The sequence below is a fragment of the Numenius arquata genome, chromosome 18, assembly GCF_964106895.1.
Source record: "Numenius arquata chromosome 18, bNumArq3.hap1.1, whole genome shotgun sequence".
NCBI lineage: Eukaryota > Metazoa > Chordata > Aves > Charadriiformes > Scolopacidae > Numenius > Numenius arquata.
In genome coordinates, this window is record NC_133593.1 from 4,964,431 (window position 1) to 4,991,475 (window position 27,045).

Here is a 27,045-nt window from a genome sequence, read left to right on the forward strand (position 1 = left end):
CTGCCCTCACTCCGAGGGTGGCACTTTGGGAGGAAAACGGGTTTCCTCCTCAAAAGACATGGCTGGGGCCAGCCCCACGATGGCCACCGGTGCCGGGGTGCGGAGGCTCTTGGGTCTCAGCCTCGTTGAGCGCCCAATCTAGTTCACCAGGCGGAGGCCCGACGTTTTCATAACCAAATGCCATTAGTTTTATTCCCGGTACAGCCAACTAACAATTTGAAGGTCTATAGTTGTCGGGCCGATCGTTACGTGGCACCCATTAACATAAAACCCGCCATCGCAATTAGTATCTTTGTAAGCAGCAGCCTCAGCAAAAAGTGGAAATGGAGGCTGAAATAATGGTGCTCCTCCAAACGAGGACGGCGGCAGATTGGGAAATAATCTGTAGCAATTGCTCTGCCGCTGTCTCTGCCGTAACTTCTCAAAAGATAGACAGAGCCATTTTCGAGTAGTCAACCCACTGACTTGAGCGAGCACTAAATTCACTCGATGATCAAATACAATTTGAGAAAAAAAATCTACAATCACTCACTTACCCAGAGGAAGATATATATTTCCCTTCTACAGATGAAGTGCAAAACAGCGAAAGGAGCTGTGTTTGGAAAAATACCAGGCAGCAGCGTACTGGTTTCAGAGGGGACAGGTAGAGACCCTGGTTTTGCCCGTTTCCCAGTAAGGAAACAGGGAATGCTTTCCTGGGGGTGTGTGTGTGTGTGTCATGTATCTGGAGGCTGTTTGTGTACACCGGTGTGTGTTGGGTAAAATGTTGTGTGCTTTTCAGGAAGGCAACAAGGGGAAAAAAAAAATAAAATAAATAATGTTCGTATTTATAGCAACGTTATTGTTTAGAACAAAATAAGTTATTTCATCCTTTTAATCTCCGTTTCTATGGATATCCTGCGCGGAGCTATGATCTGATTTTCCAACCTTCACGCGAGCCCTCCCCTCCCGGGCAGTGGTCAGTGGCACCAGCCCTATGAGTAAGTGCCCGTCTACATTTAAATAAATCCCTTTTAAAGCTGCGTTTGTACCGCCCCGGACACAGTGAATCAGGCCGCCTTCGATGGACTTTTTCATTGTTGTTTCCCCTAAACTCTCTCCACTTATCTAATTTTAGACCGCAGGCTTCCCACCCCCCCCCCCCTTCCCACCCCCCGTAGAGGGCTCACAACCTTCCCGGCGCCTTTGGGAACCATTTGCCGCGCAGGATGCTCTGCCATTAACGCGGCCGCACCGCACCCGCGGAGCCTCCGCAGTGCCCCCCCCCCCCACCCCCCTACACCCCGCATCGCCCCGCACCGCCTGTCGCCGCCAGGCTGGGCCGGTCCCCGCCGCGGTGGCGGGTCCGTGTGTGTGTGTGTGTGTGTGTGTGTGTGTCACCCCCCCCCCCCTGCACCCCGCGGGGACGTGGGCGGGGGGGGGAGCGTCCGCCCTGTGAGCGCGCGGGCGCGGTGCCCCCCCCCCCCCCCCCCCCCCCGCGATCGCACGGGGCTGAGTCCGTGTTCCGGGCGGGCGCGGGCTCCAGGCCGGGATTTGGGCGCTCCCTGCCCGCCTCCCTCCCCCGTGCCCCCCCGCCCCTCCTCCCCCCGGCTCCCTCCCTCCCTCCCTCCCTCCCTCCCTCCCCCTCCCTCCCGGCTCCTGAACTCCAGCCCCTCTCTCTCTATCAGCCGCTCACTCTGTCTCAATATGTCTCAAGATGGCGGCCAATGTGGGATCGATGTTTCAATATTGGAAGCGCTTTGATTTACAGCAGCTGCAGGTCAGGCTCCCCCGCTCGCCGCACCGGCCGGGCCGCGCCGCCGGACCCCCCCCCCCCCCCCCCCCTTCCCCTCCTTCCCTTCTCCGCCTTCCCTCGGGCCCGGCCTCCCCCTCCTCCTCCCGCTGCCGGCCCGCGCCGCCTAAAGGGAACCCCCCGCTCCGCCCGGCCGCGGCGCTCCGCTCCCTCCGCCCCCCCCTCCCCGCCATTGATCACCGGCCCCATCGGAAATTGATCCTCTTTGTTCAATTCATCGATCAGCCCAAGATGGCGCCGGAGCCGGCGCTGCCGGGGCCGCCGCCGCTTCGCCCGCTCCGTCCCGGGCTGTTCGCTTCCCCGCTTCCCGTTCCCCCCCTCCGGCGGCCGGGGCCGTGCGGGGCGGCCGGGGCGGCGGCGGGGCTGTCGGTGCCGCTCCTCTCTCCGCGCCTGCCCGCCTGCTTCCCCCCCTCACACACACACACACACACCCCGCTTCCCCGCCGCTTCCCGCCGCCGCTTCCCCGCCGCCTTTTCTCCCCGGGAGCCGGGGAAAGTTTACCGAGTGCTGGGACTTTGTGTGGGGGCGCAGGGAGCCGGCCGGGCTCGGCGTGCAGGCGCGGAGCGGCGGGGGCTGGGGGCGCTGTGGTGCCGGCCAGGCGGGCGCTCCCCCGCCGCTGCCCGGCCGCCGCCGCCTCGCCTCACGGCGGGGTGCCGGCCCCCCGCCCCTCCGCCGCCGGGCAGGGGGCTCCGGCCCGCCGCGCTACCGCTGGCACCGCTCCGGGGGTGGGGGGGGGTTGGGGGGGAGAGGAAATGGGGGAGCCGCTGAGGGGGGGTGTGTGTGTGTGCTGTGTGTGTGAAGGATGGAGTCGCGGCGGGGTCCCGCGGGGCGGGAAGGGGGCGACCGCCCGGCCTGGGGAGGGGGGTGTGCGCGGTGGTGTGTGCGGGGGGGCGGGGGGGGGGGGGAGTCCGGGCAGGGCCGGCGGAGGGGCATCTCCCGGCGGGAGGGCCGGCTTACATAATTCCCGGGCTCTCCAGCCTCTCCCGCTGCCCGGCATCTGAGGGAGGAGCGGGATATCGATGCTTTACTGCGCTGGCTCGGAGCGGCCGGCGAGTCCGCTTCCCTCCGAGGGAAAGTCCCCGCCAGCCAGCTTCCCTTCGCCCCTCGGGTGCGCGCCCCGAGGAAGCTGCGGATCCACTATTTCGTATAATGGCCGGGGTTATAGATAAGGCCGGGGCGGGTTTGGGGGGGGGGGAAGAAGGTTGTCAAAGGATGAATTGGTGCTGCTCCCGCCGCTGAATGGGGTTGCAACATGCCTGTTTCTCCCAGTTGATTGGCGCAGGAAGGCGCTGCCCTGCCTCTCCGAGCCCTCCGCTGCCTCCCGTTTAAATAAATTGGCTCGAAAGCCGCCGGCCGCCCACCCTGGCCCCCCCCCTCCCCGTCCCCGGCGGTGCCCGGCCGGAGCCCCGCGGCGGGCGGCGGACGCGGTGCCTTGATGCCGGGCAGAGCCGCGGCCCCGCTGGAGGAGGTGAGGGGATACTGCGGGGAGGGGGGGGTGGGGGGGGGTGAGAGGAGGGTAAACGGGGACACGGCGGGACCCGCCGCCGGCCCCCCCGCCGGCCCCCCCCCCCACTTCCCCTGGCAGGGGGGCGAGCCGGCGGCAGCGGTGCTAAAGAAAACACCCCAGCACCCCCCGAAAGGGGAAGTGCTATGTAGGAGCTGTAGCAGGAGGCTGGTCCCTTCTGACTTTCAGGTGCATTAAGAGGTGGGGTAAAGTAGCGTTTTGTTTCAGGCTTTTCTTTCTTTTTACACCCAATCCCCCCCCCCCCCCCCCCCCTTTCGCGTTTTATTGTTTCTTTTAAAGGCTTTGGATTAAGGTAGACTTGGCTGAACTTTGCTAACTTGAAAGGGTTCTTAATAGTGACCCAGAATACCTACAGGAATACAGAAAATGAGATCCAGATGTAGAATTGTATAAAATAAAATGGATTAAATTAAGATGTAGTTAAACAAGGTCTGACATCCTTAATTGTGGACTTTTGCTTTTGCCTCTGTGTATGTGTGGTTGTACTTGCTTAGCATAGGAAAATAAACGCTCCGAACATCGCTGCCGTGGCGTTACGTTTGACGCTGAAGAAGTCTAAATATTTCCTATGAAAATAAAGCCTTCAGAAACGCGCTTATTGATTAAAACATATTACGCTAAAGTATCTATCATGTAAATTAAATTCTGAAATGTAATGAACGCAGCCCAATGGCATTTTGATAGATTGTTCTATTCTGTTTTTAGTAAAAAATAGCTCACTTTTATCATAATTTAATTCCTGTGCATACTGTAAAACCTGTTGTGGAGTATCACTCTACAAACCTTAATCTCGTTTTTGCAGACTCAGTGTGACAGTCTGACTTGAGCAGCTTGTAGGCTCTCCTTTGAAGCGTTCTGGTGACGCTGGCTTAAAGTTGTTTGAACAATATTCATTACCCGCTTTTGAAGACTTGTGATTATTTGTACGTGTTGCGGATTGGGGCTGTTCACCTTTCGGCAGGTTCACCGGGCGATCCCTGGGCAGTGCAGAGTTTATTAACTTCGTGGAGAGTCCTGGAGTGACCGGAGAGGTAGAGAGTACCTTCAGCCATATGCAGAATAGTTAATTTGTTTCAAATTAGCTTCTTTTTAATTATTATTATTTTTTTTTTTATTCCGCCCATCTGCATGAAGAGGTAGTGTAATATTTACTCCTACTTGCAGATGAAGCAATACGCTATAAAAACTATCGTTAGTGAGTATGGAGTTCAGTCCTACAGAACTGTCCATTCCTCCCTCCCTCCCTCCCCCCATCTCTCATTTGTACTAACGTAGTTCGAGTGTGGAATTACAGAAAATAGAAATGCTTTTCATCTGCACTTGCCTTACGCTATCCCGGAATCAAAACCTGAAGGGTTTAAGCTTAACACGGTTCCACCTGTGCCCTGTAAACTCCAGCTCTCGTAGCTCTGGGTCTAGGTGGCTTTAAACCTATCGTTTTTCTGCATGAGGGGGCTGTAGGGAGCCGAGACCGGGTAGTCCCCTGGCGCTGGCAGCGGAGCCACATGCGCCCTGTCTGCTCGCAACTTCCTCTTCTACCCTCTCTTAGGAGAGACGACGTTTAACTGTTGGTGAGCTTCGACCTGCCTTGTAATATTAAGCGGCAGGTTTCTCAAGACTGTATCAATATTAATTAAAAACAGGCAGGAACACTTTGGGGTCTCACTCTTTAAATTATTTATTTCCCTTCGCTAAATAACCTCTTGTTTATAGGAGGAGAGATTTCAAGAGTTGGAGGCAGGATTAAATAATTCAGAACTTGGTTTAAAGAACAAAAAGGTCTGTTCACAAATGGAATAGGAGATGCAAAAATGGCAGTTTCCTACAGGTATCAAACGTGGCTCTTCGCTTGAGACTGTACCTGAAAGGCATCCAGCTCCACTCTTAACTCTTTTTCTCTAGCAAAGGTTAGTTGCATTTCCTAAAGAAACGGTGGAATTAGCACGGCGTTTCCGCATCAGTTTGCTATGTAGGTTGTAGATGAACCCACGTTTGATAACTGATGGCAAGGGAATCGCAGTGCCTGGAGAAAACAGACCCTTGCGAACGGTGAATATTGTGGCAATAAATGCAAATTAAATCACTGGAGAAATGCTGTTGCCCTCGAGTTAAAACTGCATCTCCTGTTTGGAAGCAGTTGTGTGATCTGAATCAGGTTGACGTACAGCAGCGTGAAGGTTACCTGCTGTTGAGTGGTCCTGTTTCGGGTTGTAGTTTGTGGTGTCACCGTCACCTTCACCATAAAAACAGCCCTTTGCTGGAGAACGGGAAAATGAGCGTCGTGTTCCCGAGGGTACGGCAGGCAGTGCTCTTTCAGACTGTGCTTAATATTTCTGAGTGTGTGTGTGTGTGTGTGTATTTCTCTGTCACAGGAGAGACAGTTGGTCCTGCTGGACCTTTCTGACCCGCAGCGTTGCACGAGTAAGTCTGGCTTGATCTAAGCTGCATCTGCAGGATGAATGGAAGAATTTACTACCCTTTGAAAAGCGAACGAACTATGTGTTGAAGTATTTTGACAATAAGCACAAGTCTTACAAGTTATCGTAGCTTTTTAGGACAAGCAAAAAGTAATTTAGTAAAAAATAGAGTTTCTTAGTGCTTTTGCGCAGAACAGCTTAACTTGTTCCTGTCAAGCGAGGGAATGATAATCTAAAGCCAAATCTTGCTCGTCCGTTTCTGTCTTTAAAATCTCATTCTGGTATTGCATCATATACGATTAAAGTAAGGATGGAGTATTAGTTCTGTACATGCTGTGGCTAATTGTTTAAGGTAAACCAGTGATCTTATAACGTTACAAAATTTGTAACAAAATCTGGAAAAACTAAGTAGTAATGAGTAGCTTTTAAATACTGAAGGGCTTCTATTATTTAATTAGAAACAGGTGGAGTTCTTGGCATCTTTTAGCTGGATCTGATTGTACCAGAGCACAAGCTGATTTGCTTTAAGTGAAGGAGTTAATGTACTCATCAGAAGTGGAATTAGCAATCGCGTCTGAGTATTTTAATTTTGTTTATCTGTGCAGGTCACTGTAGAACTTGTAGTTTCTGTCCTAGAAGTAGGCAGTGCTTTACTGTTTAAAATGGTAGTTAAATATGTGTATCAAGAAGAGAGTCTCTAGGTACTGTAAATATGTTTCTGCTTCTCCCCACCTGATCAGAGACGTGTAGTGAAAGCAGCTTGGTAGTGCTTCAAGAAGATGCAATACAGGCAACTGAGAGGGGTGTAAAAGCCACCGCTTGTACAGTGTGCTCTGATAGTTATCGTTGGTTCCCTGCAGCAGGAAGGCTGTGGCTTTTTGCGGTGGTTGGGGTGGTGTCCCTGGACACCTAACACGCATGGCATGCTAGAGGAAAGGCCCTTGGTGCGCTTCTGGCTTGAGAATTTGGCTTTCATAGGATTCCTTGAATCCTATTCCTTGAGTCCCATTCCTTGGAAAGAAATTTCTGAAAGCTTTTTTAGCCTTCTTCCCTGTTCCTCAAATGAAATAATGCCCATCTGAAACATGGCAGAATTAGTGCGCGTTTCAATCGCTCTGCTCTTATGCCAAGTTTGTGGTTAATTGGATAATGTATTGAGCAATGCAGTAGTGAGGATTTGGAATATGGTAATGGTTGGGTTTTTTTTTTTTTTTGAAAAAAGATTGCACTACTTGGCTGCGTATAACAATACCAAATAAGTAATGGGTGAAACATTTGTGATAGAAGAAATTACATGCAGTCTAAAATTCCAGTGAACAATTATTCTTTATTTGCAAGCTGATTTGTTATGCAAAAAGTGGATGTAGAAAAATGCATAATCCAAAGTTTCAGTTTGATCACATTGATGCTGAAAATAAAGGCAGTTTATTTATTGGCTAGAGAACAGTTATATATATCTCTCTATATATGGATGCTTAGTATTTTTTAAGACACCAGGCAGGCAGCGCTCATTGACTTGTGGTCCTTTTTATGTAAGCTGGGTAGTAAGTTCCCATCTTGTAAATTCAGGTTTCTCTTACACATGTTCTTTCCATTTTATTCTTTGCTTATCTTTGTGCTTGGTTGTTTCCCGTATGCTATATGGGCAAGGTGTTGAAAATACAATGTTTTCTGGATTGAGAATACAGTGACCATGTTCCAGCATTGCATGAAGGAGTAGGGAGGAAGAAGTGAAGCTGAAATGGGGTAGTCAGCAGAAGACAAGGAGTTTAGGGCAAAGAGATTGGTACAAGGGTGCTCACATGTGGGATGGTGGGTGTGGTGTTGAATTTACCAGGAAAGATGAGAGAAACTTGGACCTCATGATCAGAATAGTTGATGTCCTTAAATTAGTGAAGATAAGATAAATCTTACTCATTTTGTGAGTTGTTCTTAGCTTGTTTTTGTTGTCTTCTGTTTGACAAGGCACATAAGTTAGTAATACCTGCTTTTATATATATGTAACCAAGAAAATACAGTATATTCCATTGCTTGGGTTGCGAAGAACATGGAAATCCAGAAAGCGAGCTGGATGTTATCAGTGGTAAGTTTTTATAAGAGGTTGAAGACGAAGGGTGCAGATGTTGGGTGTAGGTTGTTGGATGTAACCGTGGTCTTCCCTGCTGTCGAACAGAACTTGCATTTCTGGGAAAGCAGGAGGCAGGAAAGAGTTTGTACCAGATCCGTTGTGGCTCCCTGATAGCGCTCGTGTTTTGACTCTGGCAGGATACAGCAGTTCTTACTACGCTGTGCCTTACTTGGTCACTTCTGTGACTTAGCAGAGTGAAGTATTTATGATGAATAACCGTATTTTTGGGTCTGGAGGTGCTGACACCGGGAGATGGCCCGATGGCTCTGTGCGGATGCGTTACAGCAGACGTGGGTTTGAAGTCGGAGCCTTTCAGACTGGTGTTGTCTCAGAGCTTTTTGCCTCGCTGGCAGTTCTCTTCCTTCCTTGCCTTGCAGTCATTTAGTGCCTTTCTCGACAGTTGGGGCAATAAGGAAGTTTCTGTGGGGGCTGGATTGTGCTGCTGTTTCAGGGAGGGGAGGCACTTGTCTGCCTCCCGGTCGGGTTGGTGGACCCACAGTGATCTGCTCCAGGAAAGCAGAGGTAAAGATGCACAAAAATATTTAAGCTGCCATATTTAGATGCTTTAAAAAAATCTTTGGGTTTCTGGCTGTGAGCTTTTTAAGGCATATAAGGGTGTAGGCCATGGCTGTCTCGGAGGCTTTTTCAGAGTTGCTCATACATCAGAGCTGAGCAGATCCTGTTGTTCCTATCTTTGTTATGTGGAAATGTACCTTAGTGAAAAAGCAGGCTTGGGCATAACAGCACCTTGAAGTGCCCGTGCAAGGTTTCTGTGAAGGATATGGAAAATTTAGGCCAAATTACTGGTAAACGGCTCGACTAATCTTGCAGTGGAGGCAGACCCCTCATTTCATTGAATCCCGTGATCTTGTGTTTGGCTGATGGCCAGGTGAGCCCTTGCACAGGAGTAAGCAGGTGAGATCGAGCTGTGGTCTAATTCCTGCGAACATTTTAGAGCATCCCTTGGGCTACGGAGAGTGGATGGTCCTGTGCTGCTGCGTTACCACATCGCTGTGGGGGTGCTCTTACGGGTTTGGGGGGTGTGTGTGTCCAGGGAGCCTGAATCACTTCCCATGGTAGAGGTCTTCCCTTGGTGAGGAATGTTGGCTTCAGTCTGTGGCTCGCGTGTGACAAGCCGAGGACAGCAATGCTGCAGGGAAGTAAAAATAAAAACAAGTGAAGTGGGGGAAGTGACGCTGTTTAAAGGACTGGATGGGGTAGAGGGAAGTGGTGAAGAAAGGAAGGAGTTAAGGAGTGAGCTTACGCCTAGGACTTGGAAATGAAACTCTTATTGCAGTTGGGAGAAGAGGAGAGCTTATTTTAGAGTTTATATAAATATTCGGCAGTGCAGCTGGGGAGCATGGAGGGTCTTCCAACAAAGGCCTGGCTGTAGTGTTGCAATCAAATCCAGCTCACCTGCGCTCCCTGATCCTATAAAAGGATAGCCTGGGGTTTACCACCAAGCCGTTCTTGTGGAAACATCCTGGGAAGATTCCTACAGGAGATACCAGGGTGATGGTATGACTTCAGCCTACACTGACAGATTTTTAATGTTGCCCCGTGACAAATAGGGCTTATGTTCCTGGTAGACTTAAATAGCTTTTTAACCACTGGGATAATGTTTTAAGGTATTATGAATAGTAGAAGCATTCTCCTTGTTCTTACTTAAAAAAAGAAAACCCTCCCAATTTAGTAGCTTTTTGTTGTCGGTTTTTTTTTGTTGTTGTTGTTTTAGCAAAGACTCAGACTAGATATAATTTAGATGCAAAAAGGTCATATGTTTTGTGTGGAAATGCCCAGGCTTATTCCTGCAGAAACTGAACTGCAAAGCTAGAAGTTAGTGCTGCAGATGATGAAATGCATAGAAGTTTGATGGATGAAGTCTTACTCCTTCTGCTCTCCCTGGTACCTCTGCTGGGTATTGGAGGTTGCATGGCGTTGCTGAGTCATTATTTTAAGGAAAACAAAAGATTTCTCTAACCAGAATGGTAAGCTTTGGCTGGTAGGCATTAACCCATCAAAAATCTAGCAGTGCGAATAGTTCCTTTGGGCAGTAATGCTTTGGGGGACTGCTACTGATGTACGAAGCCTTTAATTGCTTCAGATCCAGTTTGGGTGGTAGCTACTGGGTAGTAGGGACTTTGAAGTAAGTTGGGAGCCTCAGCCTTGCTGTCAGCAGGGAATGTTGCCCGTTCTTGGCTCTGCTGGGACCTCTGAGCGTCTCCCTTGACCTCTGCTGGTTCACTTCATCTGGGAAAGAGTGATAATCACAGATGTGATAATGCCTCCGACCCCTCTTTGGGAGCGTTTTGAGATGCACGATTGTGAGTTAGCACTTACTGTTCCTCTATCCTACCACTTAATTCTGTGTCGTGGATAAATAAAACTTAGTTGTTGTTACGTTTTCTGCACCTTTGTTAGCTTTCTTTCAAAATACATTAAACAGCAGATACACTACTGTTGATTTGTAGGTACTTTTCAGGCTTGTTGCTGGAAGCGATGTCTGTAGAAATGAATGTTGAAAAAAAAGAACCGAGTAGTGGGGTGTCCTAAAGGAATATTGTTGGTGATTGGTACCAAATCACTGGGAGAAAATGTTTCCTGCAAATGGCTACAAAGTCCCAATCTGGAGTTATTCACACAAACACACACTCTTACTTTAAAACATACCTCCATGGTCTCTGGAACACTGAAGGTGAGATAAGCAATTTATCAAGTTTTCCTTCAGATTTCTCTGTACATTAAAGGCGGCTTAAAATTGACATTATAGGCACCCGGTGATACAAATGTTGAATTTAATATTCAGCAGTTTGTGGCTGCATCATTTAAAACTGCAGTGCTGAGCGAGGATTGGAAGCGGGTCCCTGTCTCAGGCTGGGTGGTCTCAGGTGGAGCAGGGTCTCCAGTCGCTGGCAGGGCTTTTCTCCAAGCCACGCTCCGGTGGCTGTAGGGACCGTACATGGCAGCGTGTGAGGTTTTATGTAGGTGTTAGGCTTGTATCTGACAGCTGGAATTCTTTATTCACAAAGATGAGGTAGCTTGAAACTTTTTCTAACAGGAACTTTTTATCTTTTATCCAAATTGCTCAGGTTTTGTAGTCGATAGCCTTCTGCTAAGACTGTCAGCAGGGTTAGGGGTTATGGTTTAGATGTCTACTTGTGCCATCAGAAATATTGATCTCCTGCTCATTCTGCACGCCTTCGCCTCCCGAATCGCCTTGAGGCTGGAGCGGGGCTACGCTCCGATGCCGAGCTCCTGCTCCCGCTGCCGGTGGGTCTCCTGCTCGGCTCTGTCAACTTTGCAAAGGTGAATAAGCTTTATCCTTGTTTAGTACAACACAAAGGCCCTGACCCGGTAAGCATTATCGCACGTGCTTAATTTTTAACACATGCCTAGTTGTGGTCTTCTGGCGGAGCTGCCTGTTCTAACCCAGGCCATGGTTAAGTTGTGAACAGACGCATCCCTCCCTGCCACTCTGCTGCGGTGTCAAGGGACTTCTTGGCCTCTTCCTTTATCTCATGTTTCTAATGAACTTCGTTCTTCTTCTCGTTCCACTGACATGAAATACAAATGTTGTCAGAATAGCTCAATAAAATTTATACTTGTGTTTTGTCTCTAATTATTTTTCATCATATTTTTATTGGGTATTTACACATTTCACTGCATGCGCATGTCAAGGTAAATTTGTATCGTGTTATCACTTAAAAGATGTTTGCTTCATCTTGAGGCATAAATAAAATGTACCCTTTGTCTATGGTCTGAAATATGATAATGGTAATTTTGTCAGCAAACTACGTATCTGTTTCTCTGTTGCAACTTTTGTGTTTGCGTGTTAATATTGATAGTGCTCAACTTTGGTTTGGTATGTCTGGTATGAGCACAGTTGCTTTTCTAATATTAATTGTGGAGATGGGATAATATTAAACATTTAAAAACAAGGAGCCAGTAGTCTTGCAATTGATTTTCTGTGGAGAGACCTCTGTACAGAATTGATAACACAATTGTAACCTTAGTTTCTTTTATGTGAGTGCAAGAAGTGTTTGGTATATTTTAAAAATAAAAAAGACAAAGTTGTCAGCATGGTGGTTACTCCTCCCTTCCCTTCTCCCAGCTCTGTCCTGTCTCTTTCAGGAGCTCTAGTTTTCTTTTGCTTATAGGTTTCTGTGCATTTTCTTTGGCGTGGAGTCTTGTTATCGAGATTCTTCGGATGTTGGAAAAGGGCAGCTTGCTAATATTGTGTCTTCAGCTCATCTCTCCACAACACCCTGCCCCTTTTCTCAAGCAAACGTACTTTATACTCACAGTCGCTGCTTGAACTCGGAGTATCTTTTTTTTTTTCCACTCCTTTCAGCAGTGAGTCAATACTTGCTGCTTTGTGGGGGTAAACTCAGGGGGCTGCCGAGCTCTTGCTTCACAGGATGGGAGAAGCCTTAGGTGCGTGGTGAAGGAGCCAGTAAGGAGGGAAGAGTCGTTCTGTGGGAATTTATCTTTGCCTACTTCCCTAAGGAAGAAAGCTTTTCCAGTGTGAGTCTTGTCTGTGTTACTGACGGCCCTTAACCCCTGCAGGGCTGGGGATTATTTCCCTGTGTTTAGATCAGGATTTGAATCAAATTAAATTGTCTTACAAAGCCATGTTCTGAGTTTTATATATAAAACACTGTTTGCTACTTCCATGCTTGTGAGGAAGAGCCAGTTTCAGGCTTTTTATGTATGTGGAGGCAGAGCTTTGGTCAGTCCCATGATTGGAAAGTTGGGTTGTAAAGCTGCTTTCTTCTGTGCAGCTTCTCATCCTCGTTTCTGAGTCCTTCGTTGTGCTCCACGCCATCAGCTCACAAAACTAGAACCATGTGGTGTTTTTTTTTTTTTTTTTCTTGGGGTGATATGTTAAATACAGCACGAACGATTAAAAGAGCACACACACTGTGCTGTGATCAGCTTGTTTAATATAATAAATTAAAACCCGTTAGCATCCGAGATGTCCTGGCATATCCTGAGAATAGTTAGTACTTTAATGTGCCAAGCTAAGTAAAACTTGATTAATGTCACTATCTGGGATTTTCTGTCCTGTAAATAGGACTTGAAGTCTAAAATTGGAACTGTGAAAACCTACTTTAAGTAGGATTAGGGAAGAATTTAGTAGTTCAGATTGTTTTCAGGATCTTGGAAAGTGGTCACTCTACCCCAGAGCTGTTGTACGTGCCATCTTTTTGAAAATTAACTTCACTGCAAGGGCTGAAAAGTTCATCTGGGGACTGTGGCACTGGGTCATTCTCTCCCAGTCTCTCCCAGTGCTGGAAAAGGTGCTTTCTGTGCCTGGCGGCTGCCCGCTGTGCCAGAGGGTGTTGTGTCTCCAGCCTCACGGGCTGGTGACTTCTGGTACCCTCAGGAGCCTGGTGAAGGGTGGTGGTAGGCAGCACTCGGTGTGAGAGGCTGTCTTCTGGAGCACATAAGCAAACCTGGAAGCTCCTGATATCGGGAAATGTTGGATGTATTTGTTATTTTTCATTTTCTAAGTGAACTTTGGTTTTGTGCAGATAGGTGGTGAGGTAGCAGACATGCCTGCTTTGTGAAAACACACCGACTTCTATTGTTTTGAGGCATTCCTTGCTCTTTTATCTTGTTTGCTTCTAGATGTCACGGCAAAATGCAGTCGTATATCATAGTGTTTTTACGCCCTATTTATTTGCTATAATCATTTTCCCAACAAATTGTGAAGTTAATTTCAGTGGTAGGAAATTTTAATTCTATAGCTATTTTTTTTTTTCTTAAAAAAAAAAAAAAAAGTTGACGGTTGGCAGCAGCCTCTGTACGATTTCTTGATTGTCAGCTCTTCATTTTAAATTTACTTTCTAAATGCTGACTTAAGGCCTGACACTTTGTTTGTTTAACTGTCAGTTACACTAGTTCGGAGACCTAATAAAAGCCTCTCAGATCTTCCTATTGAATTAGGCCATCCTTTGCCACCCCAATGACTGAAGTAAAACAACTGTAACAGTATCTTTAGATATCTATCCCATTTTTGCTGGAACCCAGCTTAGGTTGTCTTCTGATACTTTATTCTCACTGTGACAGTAGGTAGTTCTCTGGTAAAAAGGTCACTGTAATGTTTTAATTGGATTTTTTTCAGCTGCGAGGAATATAAAAATATAAGTTTATTAATAGACTGGCTTTGATCTTGAAGGATTCCAAAACATTTGCTGCATTGCACATGCAGGAATGGTTTAGTTTTACTGCTCGTTCAGGGATAATCAATTTTGTGGTGGAGCGTGGAAGCTGGATGTTCTACCTGGTGGATCAGGAGACGGAGGAAGGGACACGTCCATGTGAGGGGGGGGGCAATCTGGGAAGGCAGAATGTTGTTCCCAAACTGGAATTTTCCCCAGGATACAGAACCGAACTGTGCTACTGTTAAAGGTGCCAAAAGATCTTTCACAAGTTGTTTTGGTTTTGTTTTTCATCTGAAATCTTTGAAAAAGGTCATGGGCAATAGACAATTAGAGAAACACTTAAGTGACCTTGTTAGTGTATTTTTGTGGAATTATTGTGCTTTACAGTTACTGCTGCTTTACACAGATGGTTATTGCTGGTTTCCATCTGTTCGTTAAGGAAAAGACAGAAAACTGCAGCTTTAACTGGGTTTTTAACCAGAACTTCTAGGTTTTATTTCTTCTTTGGCCAAGTCAGGTTAATCTGTTGGGTAGGGTGCACTGTGGTTTCAAGGAAAAGAGATCAAAGTGGGAGCGTGTCTGCACAATATGGGTCACGATAGCAGCTTCCTGTGTTTCGGGCACCTTTCTCTTTGATCAGCCCTCAGGTTTGTGGTACGGTATCACGCTGGCAGGGGGCCAGGCCCAGGGAAAGACTCTGACCAGGACTGACATTACGGAAACCATTTCGGCCAAGCGCTTCGTGGCCAAAAGAGATCCCTTCAGCTCGTATTGCTGGTTATTTCCAGTTCAGCCTTAGTGCGCTTGGTGGGAAAGACTTCACGCTGCCCCAGTGGAGATTTCCTGGGTTTTGCTAAAACCTGCTCCCTTACGCTATCGTGACGGTTAAAAACTTTAAAACCTCTCAAGGCTTGCAGGTGTGGGAGCTTCCTGCTGGCACTGATGTAGCCGAGCTGACATCAGTTTTAGCGCTCGTGGCGATCTTCTGGTTCTCAGTTTCTGAAGAACGGTGGGAGAAGGAGCCCCAGAGATGCGAGAGAATGATCTGGATTTCCACCCGATGAGGAACGCAGCAGAATGAAAAACTTCGTCAAAGTCCCGTCACCCTGCTTGTGGCACTCACAGAGTTTTTCCTCCCCTGACTACTCCCTTTGAACCCCCGGATGATTTGTTCTTTCAGGGCTGCTTTCAGTCGGCAGAAATTTCAGGTGGGATGGAAAAACGAGCCTGTCTGGTGGGAGAGCCGTTTGCAGGGGTCCTGGGCAGGGTACAGAACAGGCATTTTATTTCTCCGACTCCTTTGCCAGTTGCTCAACCAGATGTCCTCAGTAGTTTGTGCTATAAGATGTTAAGTAATTAGATCATTCAGATTCTAGTTAAACATAATTAGAGCCCTGTGTAAACTGAGTGAAGCTGACAGGTTTTATAGGTTGGTCATAGCAAAAATATCAGATGATATAGCTCAGCATTAATACAAAAAGATTTAAGCCTCCCTGCCCTCAAATAAAGAGGTGTTTAGTCTCCAAATTTAATCCTTAATTAGAGCTACAATTTATGGAACTTAGTAAAAATGTTTCCAGGATCTTGGAAGCTTCACTCAGAAGCGATCCCATGTAGTGTTTGCTGGTTAAAGTTTCTCCTGTGCTCCTGAATTGGAACCCAGCAGTTGCTACGTGAAGTTAAACAAAAAGTTAAAGAGAATTTTGCAATTTTTTTCCTTGTAACTTAAATTAGCAGGTAAGGCAGTTCCAGTGGTGCTCCTTGGCTTGAGAAGGGTTTGGACAAGTAGTGCCACCTCCCCTTTGCTCTCCTGTTTCCGTCCCCAGCCCGGATCTAACTTGCCTTTTTGGATGGCCGAGCTGTAGCGCAGCCGGGGTACGGTGCCTCGTTTTCCTCCGGCTCCCCCGCTGCAGGGTGAGTTCATAACCATCACCTTTCTCTGGCTATCGTTAAATAGCAGAACCGGAGAGGATCTCCCTGTGACGTGAGCGTGCGCGTAGGTATTGCGAAGTAGCAGAAGTAAATGCGAGATTGCCAGCGCAGGGCTGAAACACCAGCTACAGGTTCCACCATTTACTCGTTGTTATTTTATTACAGCGCTCTGAAGCTAATCCCGATTATTTCTCTCCCTCATTTTACAGATATGACATGTTATTTTGTTGTTTGTTTGCTGGCAGGCGAAACATATTTTCTGAAGGAAAGTGTTAACAGATCCGCTGATAAAATGTCTGTCTTCTAAAAAGTGTCTGAAGACAAATGGGAGTATTTGTCTACATGTGGTGTTCACACTGTTGTTGTGCTAACTACCCAACAAATTAACAAGATGATTCTTGTCTCTTAATAGGATGTAAACTTTCTTTTTAAATGTTGCAGGAGTCCTAAGTTGTGAACTAGACCCAGGGTGATCCTTCTTCTGCCGACTGGTCTGAATGCTGATTGCTGTGTTGCTTTGCCAGTAGCTAATAAAGAAAAAAAATAGAGAACATTTGCAGGAAAGTGAAAATATGTCGGAAAATTCAGATTCGAGTAGTTCAGGGGATTTTGCAGTTAGACTTAAAAAAATATAGAAAAGTCAGAAGGAAGAAAAGCTCAGTTATTTCTTGGTAACCCTAAATGATTAAGTTGTCTTGCTCGGTACCGAAAGCAGCTCCTTTGCACGCCCCACGGAGTCGTTTCATGCAATAACTTCCCACGTCCCCTCCAGCCTCTCCCCACCGCGCTTCGTTATGTCACTGGTGTGATGCTTCGAGCCTCGCTGTCCTGGCTGGAATCTCGAGACTGTTTCCAAGCTTGTATTTCTCACTTGGCAGCACACGATGCGGCTGGTGGGCAATCTGCCGTATCCCTTTTTTGTCAAACATCAGAGTTGGTGTCTGACACCGAATCCGGGAGTAAGAACGGGGAGAGTGAAATGTACAGTGGAGCCGGAGATATCTGCTGGGTGTCTGTATGCATTTTTCTGCAGCTTTTGCTTATGATAGATACTCGATTCTTGTGGTGATAGAGTGACAAAGATGTTGCTTTTTCCCTTCATATTTTCAGTGATTAGCGTGACCTGGTAAGTGGAATTTTCAGCTACTTTTTTTTTTTTGTATCAAGCGCTATCTGCTTACAGGTGAAAAACTCAGTTTGAGGAAAATCCCCTGAAGTTGTCTGGAAACAAAACAGTTTTATAAAGGTGTGTGTATGTGTGTGTGTGTGTGTGTGTGTGTTTGTGTAAACACACAAGCTCGCACAGGCACAATCTCCTTTCTGGATCAGCTCCCACCATGCAAAATACAAACCTGAAAGTGCTATAATTGATTATGTGCAATAGGAGACAAACAACCAAGATTTTGGGAGAGGGCAGGGTGTGGTCCAGATCTGGCAAAACATTTAAGGACTGAACATTATTTTTTCAAAGGTAGGGAAACTTGAAAACATTGGTCCAAGAGTTAAGACTGGTTGGGAGAAGGAAAAGAGTACAGTAAACTGAGACGTCTTCTTTGTAGGGGGAGGCGTTGGGGGAGGAATTGGGAAGAAAGAACACACAAGTTTAGGTTAGTACATGTTCATGTTCTTCTGGTTTTTTAACTTCATTTGTTTCCCTGGCAGATGTCCCATGGCTTTGAGGCCTTTGTCTGTGTGAGAGAGAACACGAAGGAGGGCTTGGCAGGACGCTTTGGGCTTGTGTGGAATAGCTGGTAGTCATATTTATAGTTAGTGTTGTCTCTTGGCTTATGCAATTTTGATAACTGGCAATCGTTCCGTAAAGTTACATGTTGCATTGGCAAGTCGGCTCTCCCTGAATTTCCTCCACCAATTCTGGGTTGTAAGCCTTTGGAAGGTCTGAATAGGACTTGTCGCATCCACACTACTTTACTTTCATAGAGTGCTTTACTTTTCATAGCCCCCCGCCCAATATTAGACTCTTTTTTTTTTTTAAAACATCTGCATACAATCTAAGATATTACATGCGACTCTGCTTAATGACATTGAAGAGGAACGGTATTTTAAAACAGACCTAGCAATCCTTAAATGATAATATTTTTCTGAGCTTTGTAGCGTGTGTATATATGCTGCATCTTCCGTTGGAGGCTCTTCATTCATTTTTTAATGGTCATTGTACCTCGCTGCTTAATATTGTATTCTTTTGACTTGCTGGAGTTCATGGTGGAGTTGGTGCTGTGTGTGCTGGGGTCTGCAGGGGAAGAGGAACAATATTCGTCTGCTTGTGAGGGTTTGAACCTTCTGGTTGCTTTTTACTTTTTCCGTGTCTGTGACTCTAAATGGATTTGTAATTCTGTAGCTTTATGCCCTTAAAACACCTGCTATAATCGCTCAGAAATATACTCATGTCAGCCTTTATTGCTTACTGTGATTACGCTTCTGGTAACCGTCCTTTTTGGCAGACTCGTAAAATAAGTTTCTCATAATAGGATTCCTAACAGACTTAAACAATATGCATAGTTTTAAGTGCAAATACGTTTTATTGGGGAAAGGAGAAGATTCTGCTGTTCCTCGATACCTTTAATTGGAGACTTCAGAAGGTGCTCTGCATTAAGTGTATGCATAAGTTTTAAAAAAGATTATGTTCTACCCATTTAATTGGTGGGAGGTATGTGGGGGCCTTTTCTTCCTATGGCAGGTTTATAGTCGAGAAGAACATGCAGGCAAGTTCTTGAACTTCAAGACACTGTTTTTTATCAATTAGCGTGGTTTCTATGTAAACTGTACAAAAGGTTGAAAAAATGCTGCTTAATGTTGCTGATTTAACAGCTAAATGCTGTGTGAATACTGAAAAAAAAAACAAAACCGACAGCCTGGCATCAGAGGTTTGTACCTTCAATTTAGGGCTGATCTTGTACTTTGGAGGGTCCTGGGCCGGCTGCTAGGTGAGATGGATGAGTTATTGGTACATTTGGTTGTGGTGATACGTTACATCTGATAATTCTGCATGCCAGAAACATATCAAGGAGTTACATATTCTCATGACAGTGAAGGTACAGAGGATGGAAGATAACCGAGACAGTTGAACTTCACGTTGTACTACCTTGATCTTGATGTCCCACCAAGGATACTTCAGGTGGACATCAGAGGGTTGGGAAATTCTAGTTTAACATTGCGAATTGACTTAGTATATTAATTCTTGTAAACTGTTTCTAGGGAATGCAGGATTGAGGAGGTGTTATTTATCATCACTTTTAGCTAAAGAGTTCCACCCATGCAAAATTCTTAGCGCTAAGAGAATTAGACTTTTTGGTAGGCGGATTGTTCTCAAAATCTTCAGCGGAGGAAAAGGTGGTGAATAGTTATTTTTGGGCCCTTTTAAAATATGAAAATAAAATTACTGGGGTTAGTCCATGTTCTTCACATCAGCACCTTTATCCTCAAGGATATTATGGTATTTTTGCCTTTGAAATTTAGGCTAGACTTCAAAGGGTAGATGGAATTTCCCAGGAGAAACAGGTTGCTGTAGAATGATAGAGGCTGGAGTTGGAGAAGACAAAATGAGTGCGGGTCGCTGGGTTCTGCTGGCCTGTCAGGTGTCTCCAAAGAAGGAATCCAAGGCTTATCTCTACGCTGAAGTGGGAGACCTTCCGAGGATGTGTGTGTGCCTCAGAAAATGCTGCCGAGGAGTCAGTTTGAGGTGCAGTTCCCGTGTCCCCACTCCTCTGCAGGGGTCCGATGTGCTTGGAGGTGGCTCTGAACTTCTGCCTTAGCTGATGTGAGGCACCGGGCTGGGTGACACCACGTGCAGGTGCTTTGTGCTCTTGTACAAAACCTGTTTGAGTGGTTTTAGCCCTTTCCCTGTAGGACAGGGATAGCAAGAAGTTTAATTTCTTTTTTTAGGCATAGAGCGTATCATACAAGTATAAAATCAAATACTGTGGGATGGCAAATGCTGTTTTTTAAACTAGTTGGCTTGTTGTAGCTGTGATAATCTGTGTTGATCAACCCTTTTGGTGTTTGCTACAAAATTTATTCTAAAAGGCATGGTAGCTCATTCTCGTTGGTGGCGATCCAAATCGTCTCTGCTGCCAAACTTGGCACTGGTGCCAGTGGTTTGCTTTAGCTGATCTAAGAATATCATACAGATGGTTTGATACTCGGTACAGATACATACAGATGGCTTGAAACTTTAGAATTTCTTCATTTCATTCCATTGTTTCTAATCGGTGTATCGAGTATCTCTGGATATATAATTGGTATCCTTAAAACAATCTAACTGTATTTGGTTCAACTTCTGTCTGTTGTTGCCATGAGAATTTGTCAGCGAAAGGCTGCCGTTTTGTGCAAGTTCAAATGTTGTGCGTGTCGGTACAGGCAGGCTTAGTTATAATGCACACGAATATTTCTGTCAAGCTGTTTGACCACCACACCTACATATATATTCTTCAGCGACGTGGGGTATAGAAGGCAGATCCCATAAAGTGAGTTTGTAGAGCTAAAAATCCGAAGGTTGTGGTCGCCGACAGTGGCTTTGCTTCAGGTTGTTGCTGCCACCGGTAATGACATCCTTGCAGGCGAAGCGGTGAAGTTCTAGCCTCGCGTAGTAGTTCAGGCAGAGATCCGCGAGCTCCGGCTAAGGGCTGGATAGTTTGTTTTCCGTGCTCGTTACAGCCTGTTGATCTCTCGCCAGCAGAAATTTCTAGGTTGTGAATTTGTTTCTGTTGTGTACAGGCGTATGACATCAGTTGCCCGCTGGCAGGACAGGGTGTAAATAGAATCATGACAGCATAACTTCAGTGCTCGCCGCGTTGCTCCCTGCATACGATGCATTGATGTTACGGTGGCTGATGTGGCAAGGGGGAAAAGTGAGCTTCTGCTTTGATTTGCTCCTGATCTGGTCGTGTATGAGAGACCCTCGTTCTGCAGTTTGACAGCTCTGTCCCACTCATGGAGGCTTGGAGGTGGTTATATAGGGTTACTTTTGAGCCGCGATTTACTTAGCTTCCTTCATAAGGTTGTTAAAGTGCTTAACAACGCAATTAACGTAATTTAAGGACAGTTAAAAGCACTAGTGGTTCTTTTCAACTTAATTTTAAATGCTGAGACAGATTAAGCAGTTTGAACAATGACGAGATTATGCTCTATAGCCATTGAGCGTATAAATAAAGTATGCCCCAGTACTTGGTATTTTGAATGCAAAACTTATGGACCACTGAAACGAATGATTATGGATATATTGCCTTGTTCTGGGATCATCAGCCATCTGACAAGTTAAGCGTGATCAATGCAAGTCAGTATTTAGATGCCAAGCCTGTAATGAGTATTTCACTGCTATAGGAGGTACTGCTGGTGACATCGGTACATTCTACATCTCTTTGAGTTCATTTCAGTTCCACTGCAGATACTGACATAATGCTAATTCCTGAGATGAGACATAAAATAGATTTATGCATCTCTGAAAGCTTCCTATTCCATTTACACGGAGGCATTAGCATTTTATCCAAATAGTCACATAGTTTTTGTGCGTGTAAATGGTTTTTGGCCCATTTGTTGGTTGCTTTGGAGTAAGGTAGTTTTCCACCTTGGTTTGTGTGTTGACTATCCGTGTTTGTAAACACAGCAAGAGGAAAGTGGTACATAACTGTTCCTTGTTGGCCAAATAAAAGCATTAAGGGTAGGTGGGGTATTGTGGGGAGCAGTGGATGCGGTGAGGTGCTCGTGCCGTGCGAACGAGCTCGCTGGAGGTATGTGTAATTAAAGGGAAACATGAATCTAAAATTGAGCGTGACTTTATAAAAGCCTTAGTCGAAGCATCATTTGTAGTTTGAAACCAGTCACCGAAGTCATACGTGGACGATGCAGTTAGATGCCGTTAGCTGGCGGTAGAGTCCAGTCCAGCTCAAAATTCAGGTTGATGCTGGTGCAGTCGGCTGAGGGGGTTCGACACCCACAGGAGGCACATCTTTTGACAGATCGGTTGGGAGCAGCGTGCTTGGTAAAACTAGCCTTAGCTTATGGCCATGGAAAATTTTTGTTAGTTCCGAAAAGATAGCTTGTCGTTGAGAAAACAGGTTCTCACGTGCTGTGTTCGTTCAAAAAGTCTTTTTTCTACAGCTTCAAGATCTTCAGTTCTATTTCAGCCTTACTTAAGAAAAATTAATTCTTAAAGTTTAATCTTCATCCTTCCTTAGTAAGGACAGAGCTTAATTGGGGTGTTTCCCAGAGTGCTGGTTTAGGAGTGACTGACTGGTAATGATGAGTGACAGAATTAGCATAAATTCAGATTAATGGAGATATGGTTGGCTAGTGCCAACTGGCTACGTGGGTTTAAGAGTCGGCTCTCGGCAGGGATGAGAGAGGCTGATTTTATCCCTCCTCCCCCCACCTTCCCACCCAGACCGCTGAACATCCCACTGGATGTTAAATACTTGAGAGTCAACCTACTGAGCAGCCTGGGTCAAGCTCTAGGGATGGGATTTTAAAAGGGGAGGGCTTCTTAATGGGGTGGTTTTGTACAAGGGTGTCTCGCCAGGGACTGCTACAGAGAAGCTGGCTGCTGGGATGGGGCTACTTGGGGTGTCAGGGGTGTCCAGCAGCTGGGGAATGAGGCTCTGGAGATGGTTGTCCGTGGCGGGTGGCTGGAAGGTCTCTCCTCGGCGCCCCGAGCTCTCCCGTGCCGTGCGATTCCCCGGGGAGCGCTGCTGTTGGTGGCGCCCCGCCAGCTTGTCATGTCAGCGTTGAAAACTCTCGTTCGCTTCTCCGAACGTTTGGAACCTGTCTCCGTCTGCCCGGGAACCTCGGTGTCTCCGCCAGCTCCACACGCAGAGCGGGACTTTTTCAGCTGACAGCCCTTTGACCACGCGTGACCGACTCTTTGTGGCTTGTCGGTAGCTGGGTCGGCTCATCGGCACGCAGCGTGTTGGCAGCCCGGAAAACCCAGGGTGTGGTGGAGGAGCCAGAAGCTCTCTACGTGTGGCCACCCTGTGCCGTCCTAGAGATGGCGCCTGGATCAGGCCAGGCAGGTCTCAGGGTTGTATCTCCTACTGGGACAGGATGGTGGATCTCCACCTGCCTCGTCTGGCTTGGGGAGGGATCCCAGTTTTGCAGCCCTGGCCTGGGAGAAACGGTGGCACGGCCGGGGAGCCAGTATGGTGGTGGCATGAAGCACTGGGAAGGGGCTGCCCTGGGGCTGGGGCTGCTTCTTGGCTCTGGTGCAGCTGCAGAGCAAGGGGTGACCTGTCACTTGTCCCCAGGCTCGGAGCTGGGGGCAGCAGTACAGACACCTTCCTCCCTATCATCCCCTTCAGGAGGCAGTTCCCAGATCTTCTTTGTTATCCGCGTTCTTAAAAATAAAGAAGGGATTAAACTCACCTCGATGTCTGTGTGAGGTGTCGCCAGCAGAGTGGAGATTGGTTTTTTTAGGAATTACCGTTCCATATCTTGCTGTCTCGGTGCCCGCCGCGTCGGGCTCCTACCCGATGGTACCATGCGTGTGCTGAAGCAGTGCGGGTGAAGGACAGTCAGCCTTCGGTTGGTGTTCGAACCGCACACCCTGACAGACAGCGCTGCCTTTTTTCCCCCAGCACGTGCTTAATCAACCGGCTAAATAGAGAGGCTGTTCAGATGGGGCTACTAAAAAGCACCTGCAAAATCAGTAGTCACTGCTGAAACCCTCGTCCCTGTATGCTGATTAGGCTCTTGTTTTAAAAAAACTTCTAGTGAATATGTTTAAATTCTGAAATGAAGATATTTTCCCCAATTATTTTCCTCTAAAATACGCTTTTAAAATTGTTTCCTCTGATGCTGAGGAATACTTAATGCTTCTTCCCTTTTACTGGTGTAAATGCAATCCTGAAACACTGTCAGTGTTTTCTATTGTTATTTCTAATATTTTTTTCTTAGCCAACATCTTTTTTTTTTTTTTTTTTTTTTTTGGCTTACTGATGTGACTACTTGTGAGAATAAAAGACTTGGTAATATTCCTAGTAAAGATTTTTATTTTTTAAAAAGTTGCTTAGAAATAGTATCCTGCTTGTTTAGCATGACTAGATGGGGCTTTGAAGGTAGATTTATCATGAAATTTCATGGGTGTCACTCTGAATTGCCTCTTGCTCCCCACCACCACACTCACACGTTACCGGTGGGCTCTCGCAGTTTTTGTGCTGTGTGTTACTGCTTTGGTTGTTTGGGTCAGATAAAAACTTGTTGAACTACTAAAGTGGACAGAGTTTAAAATTACAGACACATTACTTTCTTTTGCAGCCATAATATGTTTGTTTTGGCAGGCTGGCTCTTCACTGTAACATGGAACAGTTCCTTTTTTTTTTTTTTTTTTTTTTTTCTTTGCGATTATTCACTGTTTTCAGTCATACAGCAGCAAGTATTATTCATGGTCCTGGAAAAAGTTACTCTCTCACAATACAAAAGCATAGGAAGTACTCTGAGCTCCCTCCTTTTCATAACTGACAAATATTAACGATATGTGGGTACACGTTGCAGTAACAATGTGTTTCAAATTAAGAAATGGCATGGGGTGTTTATGGCTTTTGAGCCACAGGAGCCTTCTCCGGCTCCAGTGGTGGTTTGAAGGTCTCGGTGGTGATGCTGGTCCTGCCAGGACCATGCTTTTGTGTATCCACCACCAGCAAACGCCGTCTTCACCTGGGCTAGTGCTAAGCTTCTCCCACATGGTGGAGCTTTTACCCTCAACTTGACCACAAAAAGACATTTATAAAGTGCAGAGAGCCAGCTCAGGAGGGGAGGGCTCCGCTTGCCTCTTCTTTGATCCATAGAATTTTTGCACCGTGCATAATGATGCGTTTGCGCCGCGCGGACATGGACACCATCGCTGTGCTAATGCCTGCGAGTCGGTTGGCGTTGGGCGGAGGAGAGGCTTCTTGGATACCTTCACATCGTCTGCCGGTGTCCAAATGACATAGAGCTGCACACACCAGGCAGTGCTGCAGCTCCTGAAACACCATCGTCTGCTTTGAAACTAAAAAAGGCTGATCAGCATCATGTTCAACAGGTATCTGGCCTCTTCTCCCACCCAATAGTGCCATTTCCAGCTGCCTTCTTTTGAAGCATCTTGCTGTCCTCATGATACAGGAATAGTGTTAAGTATTAAAACTAATGATTCTTACAGCAAAACCACTTTTGAAAGGAGCACTCAATGATCTGGGAGTTTGTGTGATTTGAACTGTACATACAAACTGGAAAAAAAAAAAAAGAAAAGAGTGTGGTAGTGAGAACAACTGCCTGTTTTGCAGAAATCAGTTATTTCTTTGTCATTCCTTGGTTACAGTACCCTGATGCTGTGCAGTCTTTTAAGGGTGTTCTTTGCTTAGCCAGTCAAACTGTAATTCACTTTAGTGCTTATCTATTTTCTAATAATACTTACTTAGAGCAAGAGGTGGCCTTTCTTCTTTTTTTTTTTTTTTCTCGGGGAAAAGGAAGAGATTAACTTCAGCGTCTTTTTCTTTTTTTTTTTTTTTCCCCTTGAGTAAGGCAAATACTGTTTCCTCCAGTGGAAATGAGTAATGGTGATGCAGGTCAATTTAGACTTTTATATTAGCCACTTGTTTACATAAAAGTAATCCGTTCTTCTGAAAATCTGTAGTTTTCATGGGAACTGTGCATTAATTTTTAAGCTCAGAGCGCAGTGGCGTATTTTTCACCTTTTATTCCTAGGGTTGGAAATCACAATTGTTTTTCCTGCTGTCCCTCTATCTGCTGGAAGATTGTTTTTGCTGCTGAGGTCCTTTAATGCCCGGGTGTCTGCTGCCTTGCATGTTCTGCCACCTGGCCTGCTCCCCCTGCCAAACTTTATACTTCTTTGGTCTTGCTCTTTGCTGTTTCTCAAGCAAATCCCTGAAACGTTTTTTTTTTTTTTTCCAGTCTTCCTCTGCCTTGCTTTTTTTTTTTTTTTCCTTTATAAAAATAAATTGTAGAACTGATCTAACTGTTGCATATTTGCCCAAGTGTTCATGAATTCTCCCATACCGGTGAATTAAAATTGCTAACCCTTCCTGCATGTTCTTACTGCTCATCTGGCTGCACACTTACGTGGTTTTTTTTTTGTTATAGGTCCCCTTTGTAAAAGATTTCAAAGGCTTTATCAAGTGATGAGTGAGTTAAGTTCTGTGTTTTGTGATGCAGGAATAAAAGCTTTCAAATGATACGGTCTTGTAGTGAATAAAGCGATGCTTCCAGTCAACGGATGGTGGTTCTTTGACAGTGGGGGACTTGGTTTTGTTAGTTGATGATTTCTAGGTGAGAGTAGGTAATGGCTTCTCCCCATAAACTCGGTAATCTCTTAATTTTGGTGATTCAGGCTGTAAAGTAAATACAGTGAAGTGACAGGCTTCATGCTCTTAATTTTTAGGGCTTTTAGTCATCCTTAGAATTAATTCAGGTTTCGGTAGAAGCATTTGTTATTAAAGAAGACACAGGCTCAGATATTTAATTACTTGATTTTCTTTTTTTAACAGATTTTTAAGAACATCTGTGGATCCTAATGAAGTCAGTGAGAGTCTCAGCCCCTAAAAACTGCCTGAATTTTTACAGTAACGTGGGAGGAGGGGAAGGATTAGGGTGGAGGGCAGGGTACCGTGAAGACGCCTGGCATGTATTTTCTGAAGCCTCACTGTATTTTTAGTCAGTGGGTATGTTTAGGGTGTCATTCATTTCAGAGAGTAAGACCATCCATTTCTTCTAGACTGCTTGAATTTCTACTTTTTCCTTAAAACACAGTAGAGTTTTCTTGTGGGGGTGATTTAGAGTTGGATGATTCTCAGCTGTGAAGGAAATATGTTGATTATCCTCGCTTCGCTGTTTTCTTTTAGATTTCAAGAGCTTGTGCTTAAAATTTCAAGATTAGTTAGAGGACTCCTTTCAAACTGCTAAATTACACCTGCGGGAGAGCTGCGGAGTGAGGTGCGCACGTCTGCCTGAACTCTCGCTGCTCTCCACAGCGCTGCAAATAAATTATATATGTAAGCAAATTAGTTCGAAAGCAATAGTTTTCAAATTGGGAGGGTGCCGCTCTGTGTGTTTTGCCGCGGCTGGTCGGCAGGTGAATTTG

General features: G+C 46.0%; 1 protein-coding gene across 9 annotated transcripts in view; it reads left to right on the forward strand.

The window, feature by feature from the left end:
- Positions 1 to 1,642: 1,642 nt before the first annotated feature.
- Positions 1,643 to 27,045, forward strand: part of CUX1 (cut like homeobox 1) — a 278,806-nt gene continuing 253,403 nt past the window's right edge. For 5 of the 9 annotated variants that reach the window (XM_074160647.1, XM_074160648.1, XM_074160642.1 and 2 more), the window contains exon 1: positions 1,673 to 1,759. In XM_074160647.1, coding sequence (XP_074016748.1) covers positions 1,697 to 1,759 — 63 coding nt within the window. In that variant the 5' untranslated portion in view covers positions 1,673 to 1,696. Of the gene's footprint in view, positions 1,760 to 27,045 lie in introns of all 9 variants that reach the window. The other 4 variants (XM_074160652.1, XM_074160649.1, XM_074160650.1 and 1 more) reach the window with 2 other exon arrangements.